The sequence below is a fragment of the Syzygium oleosum genome, unplaced genomic scaffold (genome assembly GCF_021117445.2).
Source record: "Syzygium oleosum isolate NSW1041296 unplaced genomic scaffold, Sole_v2.1 Sole_v2.17, whole genome shotgun sequence".
NCBI lineage: Eukaryota > Viridiplantae > Streptophyta > Magnoliopsida > Myrtales > Myrtaceae > Syzygium > Syzygium oleosum.
The window spans coordinates 1941026-1958528 of record NW_026607501.1 but is presented as its reverse complement, the minus strand read 5'-3'; the positions used below and the strand labels follow the sequence as shown (position 1 = coordinate 1958528).

At 39.8% G+C, this 17503-nt stretch overlaps 4 protein-coding genes across 4 annotated transcripts; 3 read left to right on the top strand and 1 right to left on the bottom strand.

The window, feature by feature from the left end:
• The first annotated feature begins 582 nt into the window (after positions 1 to 582).
• LOC115693240 (jacalin-related lectin 19-like) lies at positions 583 to 6947 on the top strand. The gene is made up of 4 exons (XM_030620219.2): positions 583 to 629; positions 1083 to 1520; positions 1615 to 2035; positions 6777 to 6947. Exons 1-3 carry the CDS (start codon positions 627 to 629, stop codon positions 2014 to 2016), a joined length of 843 nt encoding a protein of 280 aa, XP_030476079.2. The 5' UTR covers positions 583 to 626; the 3' UTR covers positions 2017 to 2035; positions 6777 to 6947.
• On the top strand, positions 2740 to 3774 carry LOC130140279 (uncharacterized). The gene has a single exon (XM_056319290.1). It carries the CDS (start codon positions 2740 to 2742, stop codon positions 3772 to 3774), a length of 1035 nt encoding a protein of 344 aa, XP_056175265.1.
• A 3119-nt stretch (positions 6948 to 10066) lies between the features above and the next one.
• Positions 10067 to 11089, top strand: LOC115693239 (probable glucan endo-1,3-beta-glucosidase BG4). The gene has a single exon (XM_030620218.2). The coding sequence runs from the start codon at positions 10067 to 10069 to the stop codon at positions 11087 to 11089; it is 1023 nt and encodes a 340-aa protein (XP_030476078.1).
• A 2580-nt stretch (positions 11090 to 13669) lies between these two features.
• LOC115693247 (uncharacterized) lies at positions 13670 to 17377 on the bottom strand. Its single transcript, XM_030620224.2, has 5 exons — positions 16748 to 17377; positions 14835 to 14915; positions 14612 to 14737; positions 14354 to 14446; positions 13670 to 13967 (listed from the first exon to the last, which is right to left on the bottom strand). The coding sequence occupies exons 1-5, from the start codon at positions 17061 to 17063 to the stop codon at positions 13894 to 13896; spliced, it is 690 nt and encodes a 229-aa protein (XP_030476084.2). The 5' UTR covers positions 17064 to 17377; the 3' UTR covers positions 13670 to 13893.
• Positions 17378 to 17503: the final 126 nt, after the last annotated feature.

Below are 17503 nucleotides of genomic sequence, written 5' to 3'. Positions count from 1 at the left end.
GCACGATCGACAAGGACATTGCTCATTGCATAGATGGATAGTCCCTTGCATAAGGCCATCTTTGCGAATGCCAGTTGTTCATAGTCGACTTACTGAGAATGTCAGAGTTTGCTGCTGATTATGGTTCATGTTAAGTACATATGCGCAAAAAGAGGAGGGAGAAGAACTAGCTCGTCCACTATTTGTTTGACTAATGTCTAGAATCCTCATCGAAGCTTTATGCCTTCTTTTTTTCGGGCGGCGAGAGTGAAAACAAATTATCGTTAATGTGCCACAGTGCCCGGGCATCCATTTTTGTGGCTTAGTCCTTCCCTCAGTGGATGAAAAGCGGGGGAATAAGAGAACAGGAAAGATGAATCATCGAACAACTGCATCCGAGCTTTGGACAGAATTGCCCGCCAGAGATGTTGGGGTCCAATTCTTATGCTCAAAGGAAAAACGGTTCAGATTCTTGGTTTGCGAGGTAGAATCTGATGCTGCACTAAGCCATCAACTCAATCCCTATATAGGTTATTGTATGTGCATCATCACTTTCGAGCCACAAGCAACAATATCGTTCACCTCTTGAGCTTTGCGTCTTGTTCTTCTATATCCAGCTTCTCTGCTTCAAGTTAGCAGTCTTCATAATGGTATGAAAGACCGCTATGATATGATTTGCATTTTATTCTCCAATATTCTTTTCTGGTTTGATTTCTTCATGTCTTTGTTTTCCTCGAGTTCTCATAAAGCTTTTTATCATTAATCCTCTTCCCTTTAACCAAGACACATCAGCTAAAATCGTTTTATTTTAAAAAACAATCTTGTGGGTAGGTGTTATAACTCGACGAGGATCATAATTTAAGATGCCACTTGGGCTCAACATGGAGCAGTCTCCCCAAACTTGATTGACGATACCTCAAAGTATACGATCATATGATTGAAGATTAATAGAATGAAATATGAACAACCTATCGTCCGCATAGTTCTTCTTGTGCTAACTCATGAACTCATCAATCAAATTACTCAGAATAACACTTTAACAATAAACTGAGATATTCATTATCCTCACAAAGAGGCATGAAAGCATATAACTAATGTTGCAGGACAATTTGGTTAGACCATGGCGAGGAAATGGTGGAACTAGCTGGGACGATGGGACTTACCATGGCTTGAGGGAGATCACAACTTTCCCCTCACTCTATTTTCCACATGAACATATTTTTGAGGATAGAAGTGAGAAGGTGAAACAATTCATAGAAGTTGGACCATGGCGAAGAAATGGTGGAACTAGCTTGGGCGATGGGACTTACCATGGCGTGAGGGAGATCACTCTTGAAGAGAATGGAAGTGAGGAAATAGAAGTCGGACCATGGGGAGGAAATGGTGGAACTAGCTGGGACGATGGGACTTACCATGGCGTGAGGGAGATCACTCTTGTTTTTGGCCATTGCATCGACTCGATCTGCGTGGTTTATGATAAGAATGGAATGCCTGTGGCAGCAGAGAAGCATGGAGGTGCTGGAGGCAATCAAACAGCTGAGGTTAGTTCTATATTCCAAAAACTAAACCACTGCCAACAATTATTCATGCAACTGTTGTAGAAGAAAACTTGACATAAATTATCTGGGATGGCAGATTAAACTGCAGTCCCCGGACGAGCATTTGGTCAGCGTAAGTGGCTACTACAGTCCCATGGTTCGTGGAGGCAGTCCGGTCGTTAGATCGCTCACCTTCAAGAGCAACACAAGAACTTTTGGGCCATTCGGGATGAAACACGGCACACCATTTTCTTCCCCGATGGACTGTGGCCGGATAGTCGGATTCATGGGACGAAGGAGCCACCACCTCGATGCTATAGGGTTCCATGTGTCCCGAGCCAAACCGCCCAATGTAGTTCAGCGCACCATTTGCTTGCCCAAGTGGCGGGATAGCCATATTCAAGGGACGAATCTGGCAGCACCTCGATGCTATCGGGATCCATGTGTCTTAACCGACAAATCCACTCCATCGCCAGCACCACCGCTTCAGAACTTCTGATGGCGGAGAAGGACGGAGTGTTGAAAATTAAACTTGATTCATGAATCTAGGTGCATTATTATCCATGTACTTCTTCCTAGGTGCATTAATGTAGTTCATGTACATGTCATGCATTTAATTAGTCCATTAGATTTTCAAGATTCATGTACTACAAAGTTCTAGGAGTTTTATGAGGTCTTAATAAATGCATACAATGTACTAAGGGTCTTCATGTATCTATAAAAGGGCTTGCGATTGAATCATTTAAAAATAACCAAGCCACAAAAATATCAAAGAGTATTCTAAGTATTCTCCTGTGTTCCTTTCTCTCAACTTCCCATTTTCAACAAAGTGGTATCAGAGCTACGATTGAAGATGAATAGCTCTTTTCCTTATGCCGTTCTCAAGCTTTCAAAACAAAATTATGGGCAATGGTGCATTCGCATGAAGGCATTGCTTGGCTCACAAGACGTGTGGGAAGTTGTTCAAAAAGGCTATGATGAACCGGAGGATGAAGCAGCTTTGAATCAAAATCAAAAGAACGAGTTGAACAAGCTTCGTAAAGGTGATCAACATGCCCTCTCTATTATTCACATGGGCTTGGATGAAGCCATGTTCGAGAAAGTTGCTTCCGCATCAAAGGCCAAAGAAGCCTGGGATATTTTAGAAAATAATTTCAAAGGAATTAAATAGGTGAAGAGGGTACGTCTTCAATCTCTACGTGGTGAGTTCGAATCTCTACATATGACGGGGTCCGAATCCGTTTCTAATTTCTTCACTAGAGTATCCTCCGTAACCAATCAAATGAGGCAATATGGCGAAAATATTGACGATGTTCGTGTTATTGAAAAGATTCTTAGATCGCTTGACTCAAAGCTTGATCTTGTTGGCGTTGCCATTGAGGAATCCAATGACTTGAAGACTATGACCCTTGATCAGCTCATGGGGTCATTGCAAGCATATGAAGAAAGATTAAAGAAGAAGGGAGAGACGGCGACCCAAGTACTCCAAACTAAGGTCTCTTTGGGAGATCAAGTGAAAAAGCAAGAATGGTCTCATGGGAGAGGTCAAAATCGTGGCCGTGATCGTGGTCATGGTCATGGTCATGGCCGTGGAGGAAACTTTGGTCGTGGTCGTGGAAGGAGCGGAGACCAACATTCCATCAATGAAAGGTCAAGCTTTCAAACAGGAGGATGTGGAAATTATGGCTACAATAGAGGTGAAAGGAGAAGGTATGATAAAGCTAATATTCAATGTTATCCCTGTCACAAATTTGGGCACTATACTAATGAATGTAGGAGTGCCACTACAAACAATGAAGTGAAGGTCAATTATATTGAACTTAAAGAAGAAGAAGACGAGACATTGTTGTTATTGGCAACGAATGAAGAAAGAGAGAAAGGAGAATGGTATTTTGACACCGGTGCCGCAAATCACATGAGTGGCAACATAGAGTCATTCTCAACTCTTAATGAGGCGGTGAATGGCAACATCATCTTTGGAGATAATACTAAAGCCCCAATCAAAGGAAAAGGTGATGTCTTAATCCGTGCTAAAAATGGAAGTCATTTTTTGATATCTCAAGTTTATTATGTTCCTACTTTGAAGTCTAATATTCTAAGTTTGGGACAACTACTTGAGATGGGATATGATATTCACTTGAAAGATCGTTGCCTTCTTTTGAGAGATGATTCTCATAAGTTGATAGCAAAGAGGTGCCCATGGAGAAAAATAGAATGTTCTTGCTCAATGTTCAAGTTGATCATCCAAGGTGCTTGAAGAGTTGTGTTGAAGATACTTCTTGGCTTTGGCACTTGAGATTTGGCCATTTGAATTTTGGTAGCTTGAAGACTTTGGCGAATGAAGATATGGTGCATGGGTTGCCCAAAATCAATCATCCCAACCAACTGTGTGAAGGATGTCTTTTTGGCAAACAAGCTAGAAAAAGTTTTCCTAGGGATGTCACTTCAAGAGCATCGAAGCCACTCCAACTTGTTCACGCCGATGTGTGCGGACCCATCAAACCATCCTCACATGGTAAAGCTAATTATTTCCTACTCTTTATTGATGATTATTCTCGCAAAACTTGGGTCTATTTTTTGAAAGCCAAAAATGAAGTTTTTGGAGCATTCCAAAAATTCAAAACCCTTGTTGAGAAAGAAAGTGACTATTATATTAAAGCATTAAGGACCGATCGAGATGGAGAATTCACTTCTGGGGAATTTGAAACTTTTTGTGATACCAATGAGATTCGTCATTTCTTGACTGTTCCAAGGTCTCCACAGCAAAATGGTGTCATAGAGCGGAAGAACAGAACCATTCTCAACATGTTCCGAAGCATGCTTAGAAGCAAAAAGATGCCAAAGGAACTTTGGGCCGAGGCCGTTGCATGTGCGGTATATTTGTCCAACCTATCTTCTTCAAGGAGTGTTCGTGGCATGACACCTCAAGAAACATGGAGTGGTAAGAAACCTAGTGTTTCTCACTTACGTGTTTTTGGAAGTATTGCTTATATTCATATTCCAGATGAGAAGAGATCTAAACTTGATGAAAAAAGTGAGAAGTTTGTCTTCATCGGTTATGATCCTAAATCGAAAGGCTACAAGTTCTACAATCCTTCCAATGGGAAGATCGTGATTAGTAGAGATGCAGAGTTTGATGAAAATGTCTTATGGGTTTGGAATGTTGCTGAAAATGATGAATATGTCATTTGTCCTTTACAAGAGGGAGAATCAAGCCAAAGAACACATCAAAATGTTATTACTCCACCTCCGTCTCCTACTTCTCAAGGTTCCCATGATAGCTCCTCTGAAGAGCCGGTGCGCAAAAGGAATCTTATCAAGATATATGAAGAAACGGAAGTTGTTGATACTCCAAGTTTATTTTGTTTCTTTGCTGACATTGAACCATTAAACTTTGAAGAAGCGGTGCAGGATGCAAAATGGAGAGATGCAATGGAGCAAGAAATTCAAGCAATTCAGAAGAATGGCACATGGGAAGTAGCAACCCTTCCTAAAGGACAAAAGGCAATTGGCGTAAAATGGGTGTATAAAGTGAAGAAAAATGCCGATGGAAAAGTGGAAAGAAACAAAGCAAGACTCGTTGCGAAAGGCTACAGTCAGAAGCATGGTATTGACTATGATGAGGTATTTGCTCCTGTAGCTCGTTTGGAAACTATTCGTTTGATTATTTCCTTAATTGGCAGCTCAAAATAAATGGGAAATTTATCAAATGGATGTTAAGTCCGCTTTCTTGAATGGCTATCTTGAGGAAGAAGTGTATGTTCAGCAACCTTTGGCCTATGTTGTCAAAGGACATGAAGATAAGGTCTTGAAGTTGAAGAAGGCTTTGTATGGATTAAAGCAAGCACCAAGGGCTTGGTATAGTCGTATTGACAAATATTTTCAAGATCATGGATTCATCAAGTGTCCACATGAGTATGCTCTATATGTCAAAGAAGATCAAGCTGGAGGTTTTATGCTCGTATGTTTGTATGTCGACGATTTGATCTTCACCGGCAACAATGTAAAAATGTTTGAAGAATTTAAGAAGGTGATGGCTCAAGAGTTCGAGATGACCGATATTGGGCTTATGTCATACTATCTTGGAATTGAGGTGAAGCACTTTGATGATGGTACTTACATTTCTCAATAAGCTTATGCAAAGAAAATTCTCGAGAAATTCAAAATGGAGAAATGTAAGCCGGTGAGCACTCCCATCGAATGTGGAGCAAAGATGTCAAGGTTTGATGAAAGTAAGAAGGTGGATGCGTCTCTTTATAGAAGTCTTATTGGAAGTTTGAGGTATTTAACTTGCACAAGACCCGATATTCTCTATAGTGTTGGTCTTGTTAGTCGATACATCGAAGCACCTACCGAGAATCACATGAAGATGACCAAGAGGGTACTTCGATACATAAAAGGTACTCTTGATTACGGTTTAATTTATTCTTCCGCTAGAAACTTCAAGCTTCATGGATATTGTGATAGTGATTGGGGTGGTGATGTTGATGATCGAAAAAGCACCACTGGCTTCTTATTTTTCTTGGGTGATACTGCATTTACTTGGAGTTCAAAAAAGCAGCCAATTATGACTCTTTCAACTTGTGAAGCCGAGTATGTATCTACTGCATCATGTGTATATCATGCAATATGGCTAAGAAAGTTGTTGAAGATGCTTCACATGCCAGAAGAGGTTGCTACCACAATTTATGTTGATAACAAGTCTGCTATTGCTTTGGGAAAGAATCCCATTTTTCATGATCGAACCAAGCACATAGAGACAAAATTTCACTTCATAAGAGAGTGCATTGAGAAGAAAGAAGTGAAGCTTGCATATGTGAAGACCAATGATCAAATTGCCGACATCTTCACTAAGGCATTTAAGTTTGAAGAGTTTGCAAGATTGCGTGCTTCAATTGGAGTCACTAGATATAATCAAGTTTAAGGGGGGAGTGTTGAAAATTAAACTTGATTAATGAATCTAGGTGCATTATTATCCATGTACTTCTTCCTAGGTGCATTAATGTAGTTCATGTATGTGTCATGCATTTAATTAGTCCATTAGATTTTCAAGATTCATGTACTACAAAGTTCTAGGAGTTTTATGAGGTCTTAATAAATGCATACAATGTACTAAGGGTCTTTATGTACCTATAAAAGGGCTTGCGATTGAATTATTTAAAAATAGCCAAGCCACAAAAATATCAAAGAGTATTCTAAGTATTCTCTTGTGTTCCTTTCTCTCAACTTCCCATTTTCAACACCATTTTCAACACGGAGAGGGTAGAGGCCCTTGAAGTATGCCTATGCATAGATGGATAAATAAGCTGCTATACAGACTGTCCATTTTCTCCTCTGGTTGTAGTAAAGAGTATGAAGTTTGTCCGACCGTTATTGTGTTCCAGTTCGAAAGAGATCTATCACACATATGACTAGCAAACATTACGTATACATCCACATATCCGTCGATATCTAACCAGTCTAGTTTCTTTTTCCATGCACCGCGGACCTACCCTGACTAATAGAAATTGCTCCCTCCAAGACAAACTTCGCTTCAGCTACTCTTTTCGTTCAAAAAGTAGAGGCTTTCTGCGACTCCCTTTCACTTCCGTAAGCAAATATTTCTTGATTAATGAGGCTGTGGAAGCGCTCATACAGCAAAAGGAAGTTTGCTAGGGGACGAAGATGCTGCTAGATTTTGCAAAAAGGTACTCAAGACGCCATTCTGCGATATGCGGTTCACAGAAAAACTACACGCAAGGAGCATTTTCTGTCGAAGAACATGAGGTCGCTACTAGGTTCAGTTGTTTTACTTATAACAACTTTAATAATGACCAAGCCGATGAGTAAAAGGGGATACAATTACAAACCAAATTTGAACTTGCACAATTGCTATAAAATTGTAATGGAAATACACAGGTGAGGTACGGCTAACCAAATCTCCTTAAGGTGATTAGTTTCTGCAAACGGTACTAAGCAGCTTCACGAAGTATGCCTTCCAAGATACAACACCTCAAACCCATTTATATTAGAACTCTACGAACATGACTCTGTCGAACACTTCTCGAAATTGACATATCTAAAGGACTACTTGCAAGAACTTAAGAGACATGACTCGAGACACATCTTCTTAAAGACCAAAGACCCCGTGAACTAAAGAGACGTCTATTAAAACTGCTGTAGAAAACTGAAAGGATGTGAACTAAATAGTCATGTCAATGAAGCTCACATTTGTTAGTCCATTAATTCATAATTGCAACAATTAACCCATAATTGCAACAATTAGGATATGATCCGAAGAGACATGACTGTTGAACGTGAATTGTAGAGACGTCTCACTAATGTTGAGACATTAATAATCTATAATTACAAAAAAACTTTGATCCTCATATAATTTATTTGTGTTTCAATTTTTTTGGGACAATTGGGGTAAGTTGAGAATGCATGTTGCTGAGGCCAATTTACTCGAACATAAATAGCATATGCCATGTGACATCTCCTGATTCTATGCCTATCGAATTCAAGTGATTAATTCAAGGATTAATACCATGAAAAACCTCGAGCTGTTACACCTATGATAAATTTACTCCAAACTAATTTTTTAACCACCAAAAACCCAAAACTAGTACACATATGACAAATATACTCCAAACTAAATTTTTTACCACGAAAAACACCAAAATAGTACCTTCTGTTAAATTTGATTAGTACCACAAAAAATCCCAAACTAGTACACCTGTGATAAACGGAGGGTAAAATCCCAAACCGATACATTTATCAACTGTCATTTGTTATTCAACTCAGCAATTTGACAGTACAATTGGTAAATTTGTCACGGTTGTACCAGTTTGGGTTTTTGGTGGTCAAAAAATTAATTTGGGATATATTTATCACAGGTATACCAGTTTAGGGATTTTTGTGGTATTAACCTTAATTCAATTTGGAAAGTTGATTGCTGCTTGGTCTTGTATCATTACGACGAAATGACTCAACCAAATGAGTGATAGGTTCTTTACTATTGGAAATATGCACATTGTCGCCCACATGCATGATGAAATGTCTATGTGAATTTTCGGCTATGATTTTCCTATTAGTTGCACGGGAATCTTTAGCGACGGTGACTAGCATAATTGTTTCGTCCAGTTGAATCTTTATTCGAATTAGCTTAATACTCGACGTGAGGAAGAGAAAAGCTTGAGCTGATCATGAACTGTTGAGACAAGTAATTCATTCTTCATGGCTTGGTCAGAATGTTCTTGATCTGCTGCTGGATGTGAAAGTTTAATACGCCCATTGAGACGATAAGTTGCATTCGAAAAATACATAGGGTGTAAACTGCAACACGTCAAAAGGAGGAGAAGTTTTGTGTGTTCACGTGTTGCTAATTGAGGTGTGAATATGGGTTATAAATTCATTTTTCAACTCACTTATGTGGACTAGGTTGCATATAGGTCACTTAAAATTTTACCAATAAGTGAAAATGAGTCTAAAGCCCAAGCCCATTTCATGATTTATGCATGGCCCGGGCCAGACTCTCCATAGCCGACCCCCAAGCTCACTCACTAACTCAATGAGTTCGTCCATAGAGCCATCTATTCTTCAAAGGCAACAATTTAAAAAGAAAAAATTGAAAAAAAGAAATGGATCACGGGTCGGGTTGAGTATGGGTAGTCAAATTTGTACTGCATGTAAATGGGTCAATTTAGGTCGGACCATTCACGACCCGATCCAATCCCGGCTCACTCGTTTAACGGGCTCTGCCTGAACCCACAACAAGGTTGCGGATTGGGTTGTAAAGATCCAAACCCAAGATACCCTTCCTCTTAGCTGGGTTCCTTATTGGCCTCATGCCCTTTGGGATTTGTTACGCTGAGCCGCCCACTTGGTGTACTTATCAGCTTTTTCAATATGAATGAAATATCCGACCAAAAAAAATATGAGTGAAATGGTACTTTCTACCGATCAAAACAAATTAAAGGATATGCATATTCTATGGACATATATGCGCAATTTAAGGAAATACGAAGAAATATTATTGTACCGAATGCTCAAAATGGCATCCATTTCATGTACAACAAATATTCTTGTCTTGGAAATCATGCATAACCAGGTTAAATGCAGAGAATCTCCAAATTATATCCAACACAACTAATGCTCGTACTGGAATCCCATTCATGTACAGAATAGATTCTTGTTTTTGAAATTATTGCCAATAAATAAAAGGTCTTCTGTTCTCAAGGACAAGTCGTTTTTGTTTCCATTGATCAAAGCTCTCCTGTAAGTCTTTACATGTTTCTCTCTCTCATAGTAAAGTTTGAGAAAAAAATCTTTCTTTTTTCTTATTTTTCATGTCTTAGAAGTTCTATATGCCACACCATTTAAATGTTTTGCACTATAAAGGGAGGGCATACTTTAACCATTTAATTTTCCTAAGAAAATTAGGATCAAATTGAAGGTGGTCCATATCATGAAACGGTGCAAGTCTAATATCACATGTCTTCATTCTTATTTTATCTTTCAGATTACTAACTAATGATAATTTTCATGCTTTTGAAGTAGGCATCTCAGAGATGGCATCAACTTTGGTGATCCTCGTTCTATCAATAGTAGCATTGCGGCACTACCATATCGGAATCACAATGGCCCAGCTTGACATCGGTGTGAACTACGGAATGGTCGGCGACAATCTCCCCTCTCCGGCGACGGTGGTCCAACTCTACAAGAGGTACATCATTGGAAAAATGAGACTTTATGACCCGAACCCCGACGTGCTCAATGCACTTCGGGGCAGTGGAATAGATGTCACGCTAGGCATAAAGAACCAAGACTTACCATCCATAGCATCAAGTGCTGATGCGGCTAAGACATGGTTCGACACCAACGTGCAACCCTACGTAAGCGACATCAATTTTCAGTATATTACAGCCGGTAATGAAGTCGTTCCCGGAGATTTGGCTCAATATGTATTACTGGCTATGCAAAATTTACAAACTACTATAAGTAATTATAAATATACTGGACTGAGGGTGTCCACAGTAGTTGCGAGCAGTACCTTGGGGAGTTCATACCCACCCTCGAGCGGTGTATTCACCGACATAGCTCGAGCCGACATGATTGGAATCATAAACTTCTTGTCGAGCACTAGCTCCCCATTACTAGTTAATGCGTATCCCTATTTTGCATATGCCTCAGATCCAACTAACGTGAGATTAGATTATGCTCAATTCACTGCGCCCGGTCCAGTGGTTCAGGATGGCAACTTGAGTTACTCGAACTTGCTCGACGCGATTGTGGATGCTTTCTACTGGGCGATGGAGAAGGAAGGCGTGAGCAGTGTGGATGTGGTGGTTTCGGAGAGCGGTTGGCCGTCGGCTGGAAACGGAGACTTCACCACTCCGCAGCTTGCGCAAACTTATAATCAAAATTTTGTGAAGAAGTTTCTTGCCAAGCAAGCAACTCCTAAGAGGCCAGACCACTACCTGGAAGGATTCATCTTTGCAATGTTTAATGAGGATCAAAAGCCTCAGGGCGTGGAGCAAAATTGGGGCTTATTCTATCCGGATGGGACTCCGGTTTATCCTGTATTTTCGTAGGGTTGATTAAGAGAAGTGGACTATATAAGTAGGTATCCACAGATTTGTTTTAACATCGTTCCTATTCATCCACTTGGATCTTGTTTCGAGTCAATGAGTTGTTTAGATGAAGCTTCGTGCAACAGGAATCTAATAAATTTTAATTTTGAGGAACAATAAATTGGAAGTTCTAAATCTTATGTATTGACTTCAATTGGCTTCTAAATTTTCCAATTGCTTCACTCGATAGTCCTAAAATTAAATCTCACGCGTGGATTAAAATTGGAAGTTCTAATCCTCACAGCCAAGCACTCTCTAGAATTCCTTCTCCATCGCCATTATAATGTGCATGATCGCATTGAGAATGTTCGTATAACTAAAGTTGCCATCTTGAAGCACCGGACAAGATGCAATGAATTGAGCGTAACCTAATCTCACATTAGTTGGATAAGAGGTGTACACAAAATACGGATACACATTAATTAATGGGTATGAGCTAGTACTTGATGAGAAGTTTATGATCCCAACCCTGTCAGCCTAAGCTTCATCGGAGAGTGCACCGCTTAAGGTTCTAGCACCGTGCTAAACGTGTCCGAAGAAGAAGAGCCATTTATTTGCCCAGAAGTTGTCCGGCCGCTGGTAAGAACTCCAGCGGTGCCAGACGAGATTGTCACAGCAACCCTCACTCCATCATATTTATAATTTACTTCAATCGGTTGAAGATTTTGCGCTGTCGGTAATACATACCGAGCTAAATCTCCGGAGACAACTTCGTTACCGGCGGAAACACACGGAAGACCGACGTTGCTCCTGTTGAGTTGCAAATTGGTGCCGAACCATGTCTTGGCCGCATCGGCTCTCGTTGCTATGTTTTGCGAGTCTTGGTTTCTCATGCGTTCTCCCAATTTTTGTACTTCTTGTAGAGTCGGACCACTGCAGCTGGAGTAGAGAGATTGTCCTTGTGCCCTCTTCAGCCTTGAATATTACAATTAAGATTATGTTTCTTTTAGACTAACCTAATTCTTTTTCTCTTCATACCAAAAATTCCAAAAAAATATTAATAAATTAAATAAGGCTGATATGCAGCCAAAGAAATATTTTCCCTTGAATTATGCATCTGTTAGATTATTCTCCCTTGAATATCCTTTCTTGAATAATAAAATTAGATAATCCTCTTTCCTTAGTGACAAAGTTGGATTTGGGAAAGAAACTAGTAGTATATTTGCTCTCACAGATGGTGTTAAAGGGACTGGGATATGTTTGAAACAAACTCGAAAGGTATATTCTATAGGATTAAAAAGGTTAAAATAAAATTGAAAAATTAAGCTCGCCCTGTGGGCCGAATTTGGTATCAGAATTTAGGATCGATGCAGCCTGACCAAGTTCACCAGACCATGCGATACAAACCTTGAGCTCGCCTCGTAGACCTCCTTCACTTGGTCTCATCTTCGGTTAAGTATACTGATTTTACATTAACTTGATAATTCGTAATTATTGAGTACACATAATTCGATAACCCTAAGGGAACGGAAACGCATAATTTTCTAATATTGAAGTAAAGTATGCTTAAATATCTCGAATATCCAGAACTAATGCATCAAGAAAGAGCCATCTCGCTCGGTAGCGATTTAATTTCAACATGACAATATTATGAGGACTTTCTTCGGAATATCCACTTTTACCCTCTTCCACTGTAACCAACATAACAAAGATTACCAACGCTCCAAATGACTTACCCTCGAGTGTTTTTTAACCCGGTTACACTAAAGATCCTCCGAAGAGTGAAAAGAGTGTGCAACTATTCTGGGTCACTTTTAAGATTCAGTCCTTTGATCATTTTTGCCCTCAACATCATTGGTTAGCCCAAACAAATTCATCAGCTCTAAGGTCGATCCATTCAATGTAGTTTCCCTCACCTTAATTTAATGATATTCACAACAGCAACGAAAACAAAGGAAAAATTAAGACATAGCCAAAGCAAACCCCGACTCGCCCATTTGACACCTCTACCATTGATCGATTGAATAATGAATCCTATCAAAAGTATAACTCCGGATCGTTTGCATTCTGCATGCATGAAGCATGCTAAGCACATCGATCTTCAATGGTTAACAGTGAAAAAGGCGAAGAATGTTTTACCGAATGCACGTAGGTCCTAAAATGATCTCGCGTCTATTATGCCCATGCACTATCGCTATTCATAAGAAAGTACAAGTAGAAAATAAGACAGCCGAAGCAATGAGGAAAGATACGAAGCAATTAGGCACCTTACATGTAATCTAACTTTCTGCATATATTTGGTCAAGAAAGCATGCACAACTGTAACATCCTAATCCCATATCGGAGAAAGATAGCTTGCCGCTTAGGTGATACATACATACAGATGAATCCTCATAGCTCACCGCGTGAATATTCTGTTTCGGGTTTTGGCCCAGCGGGTTGCGCACGTTGTTACAGTAAAGCTTCTTGCAAAAGAAAACAGCAAAATACTCCGACATTCTTGTTATAAATTCTAGGAATAAGCAGAAGAAGACAGCTTATGAGCAAGACAATTCATGTACGAGATCATAAGGGAATAAGAGGGCTAATAGAAGCGTGAGATTTGAACAATCTACTAACATCTCACTCTCATGAAAACTTTTATTCACAGTCACTTGTCTGTTGGGTTCAGTCAACTAATCTATACAACAGCTCATCGAAGAATAATAAACATCAGGCATCAAACGGACCTGACCTCCGCATAAGGTTATTCACAAAAACATCATCCGCAATCTCCAATTCTAGTATGCTACAAGAGATATCAGCTTTCGACTTTACCTTTTGCTTTATGGGCACTGAAGAATGCCCAAAAAGAACATCAGGGCAACTAACCAGTGAGAACTCCCTCGCATAAGTGAGCCTGTTGCAGAAAGAAGAGAGACGTTGAAGATATGATTCAGCCTAAGAAAAAAGTCTCTTGACTGATGTTTTTCTTTTTTCTTTTTTTCTTTTTTTTTTTTTTTTGCTTTTTGGCCAGCTCTTGATGGATTTTATTCAATAAGCAGAAACTGTGACTTTCCCCTTGTCAATTTCTTCCACGTCAAGACTGCACTTCTCTGAAGAAGTCTTGTTTAGTTTTTTACGCCTGTGCTTGGACTCAACTAAGTAAATTAATCATCTTTAGCACAAATGAAACACATTAACCTTTGTTAGTATATCTTACACTCTTCACTAGGGGCAAGAGTTGTTCTTGCAATTCAGAGAGCTCAAAAGCCAATTGAGTTAGGGACTTTGCTTAAACCTTACCTCGAGACCCATCACTGTCTGCCAAAGTGGGTGCCAAAGCAGTATTATTTGAAGATGAAATCCCAAGATTCAGGCAATCCATTCCAATTGCACCTTCAAAAGGAATTACTAATTAGACTCACCAACATTTGGCCCATTAGGAAAACTGGAAATGTTAATCCTTAGAGAACAACTATTTCTCTCAATCACTAACTTCTGGAAAACAAAAACAGAAAAACTGTTCCTTTCCCGTTTAGAGAAAAATAATTGAGGACTTACATTGTGTGTAGCACGGGAAAGGAGTGAGATTGAAGAGATTGTGGTAGCCCTCATCACAAAGGCAACTGTACGAGATAATTGAAGTCATGTTACAGGAGCCGCCTCCGCAATCAACCCAATGACAGGCTACAAATGCAGAAGGCAACCAAATTTAGCATGAACTTATCTACAAACCAGCATAAAGCAACTTAAGACATCAAGCAGATCAAAGGTAAGTAGTTACGGTTCAAAATTGATTCGTTAGCTTGTTTTGTTTTCTCCTCAGCTGAAGCAGGGGATTTCATGCAAGAGTAATTGAGGGTGCCTGCAAAAAATGAGGAAACAAGGGAAATGAGTATCAGAGCACCAACCAAATCATATAAAGTTAATGAACAAAAGAAACAACTATTAAAGTAAAATCTTTAAGGTTAAATATCGGATATTTCATTCTTGTATACATCTTGGCACATGAAAGAAATTATTGCCTCAAGTCTAGTAGATCCCAGTAAACTGCAGTTTCAAACTCGTATAGATAATACTTACTAGGACATCTTGCCATTTAAAACAACTGGACACATAGAAAAGTTCTGTGATCTTGACACTACCGATCTTTATGACATTAAATGGAATCTTCTCTCTCATTTGGCTAACAACTAGTGAAAGCAAGTCTGGTAATATAAGTTCTAAGAAGATCAGTATCCATCAAAGTTTTTCGTTTTGCCATTATTGATCAATTTTGAGTGTTGGTTTCACCATAGACATGTAATCATAGAGAAGTTAAACCTATGCTAAGTCTAGTTGAACAGTCAGAGCTCGGGGGGAGAAAGACTGGTTGAGAAAGTGGGATTGTTAACGAAGGCTCAAGCCAACACGCATTAAGACAGTGAATTTATAAATCTTTCATTTCAGCAATCACAAAAGTCTCTGTCTTATAACCTTTTAGACAAGAAATCAATACTAGTATTCAGAATATCCAAATTTGAGTCTTATTAGGTGGAGGAATGAGAATACACTTGTTGACATCAGCTTAGGTATCGCGTCAACATCACATTTTACAGTTGCTTGTTTAACTTTGTTTCTAACTGTGAAACTATGCCACATCGCTTGTCTATAGGACTATATGAACCTTATATCCTAATAGCTGAACTTTTTTCGGTTGGCTTTTTCACATGACATCAAAGCCAATTTCGCCCTAGATTTGTCTCGAGTGTGAGGCTTCCCATTCATCAATTCGACGTGCCTTTTCATGTAGTCTCTCTCCAACTAGTAGCTCAAATTTTTGGGCTGGACTTTTGTTGCACTAATGACGTCAGACAAAATCTCAGAGTAACACGAAACCATAGACAAGATAAGAATTTGATTGACCTCCATTACCAACTCAAGCTAAATAATAATTTAGAAATTGACGACTATGACACGTTCTTCTTTAATTATTTTAGGGTTCGTTTCACCTTCAAAGTATCAATAACAATCAATCTAGGACTCCCTTGTTCAATTAAATCCATAGAGAATCCACCAGACAAGCTGATAGAAACAAAGCAGAACGGAGCAATTAACACTAAATTATAGCTTAAACAGATAACCAGTCAAAACTGTTGTGTTCATAGACTCATACTTGATTGTGCCCTACAAACTGGTTAGATTTTCTTGTATTTCATTTAGGACATGCTGCGTACTAATAATTCCACATATGGTCCACCTGAACTCATTTGGAAGGATGACTAGCTGAAAATAAATTATCAACAGATAGATCAAACAGACAAAGGATAACCCCAGCTTATAAAGTCTCATTTCTGTCTTCTTCGGCAAATATTGGAAGCATTCGTCTATGCACAATATGAAACTAAGTCGGACGTACTTTGTGACAATCTACGCAGTATGACAGAAGTTGATCTATCCCGTAGCAGTAATTAGTAAAGTCTTCTTATGGAAAGTTAGCTGGTATGAATCATCCGTTACCAGATCTTAATTCGCCATACAAAACTACACGCCATGGATTGTAAAACCGGTAATACACAGAGAGCAACCCAACAGAAGACATCAACCGGGATCATCGCATCACATCAATGCACTCTTATCTCAAACATCTTATCCTGAATAGTAGCTGCACAGAGAGAGAGAGAGAGAGAGAGAGAGAGAGAGAGAGAGAGAGATTACAGTTAGGAATTACACAAGGCAGGAACTTGAGATGACTATCGGTGCTTGAAAGAGTCTGCTTCCATCCAGGGTCGCATTCACATTCATACAAGAGAGTGCTGTTCCCACTGGGCTTGCACGCTCCTCTCCCACATTTCGCTTCTTTGCACACCTCATCTGCAACATCGAGGCACCCAAAAGAAACCAAATGAAAAAAAAAAAAAAAAACAAAATCGAACTGCAGTCGAGAAACACCCAGTTGGCCAAATGTCCTAAAAAGGACAGCCCCAGATAAAAACCCGGCAATCCCTCTCCGACCCAAATTGCCAAACACCATAAGAACAGTAACCGAAACAGAGGAGCATCTTTCAGCGGGAAGCAACGGCGCGAACCGGCGATGGGCGTAAGGACAGGGGACAAAACGTTGCCGAGAGCAGGCGCGGGCAGCTGAACGGAGATCACGGCGAGACAAACTGCAGCAGCAGCAGCAACGACGGCGGTAGCCATGGCTGATCGAGAAGGCGAGCTGAGCAAAGCGCGTGGCGATCGATGACCAAGAACGGAGATCGGAGGACCCGCTTACGTTCTTGGCCTTTCACTTGTCCTCAGGAAGTTCAACAATATTCGGAATAAACTTTTGGGTTTTTACTTCGGGTCGAAGTGGGGACTTTCTGCAACGAAAGACAGGGTTGCTGAGTCAAACTGAAGTCTATGCTGAGAGATTTTTTCTTGGTTGAGAAAGTGAGGAAGAGATTGTTTTGCTTACACGTGTTGTTG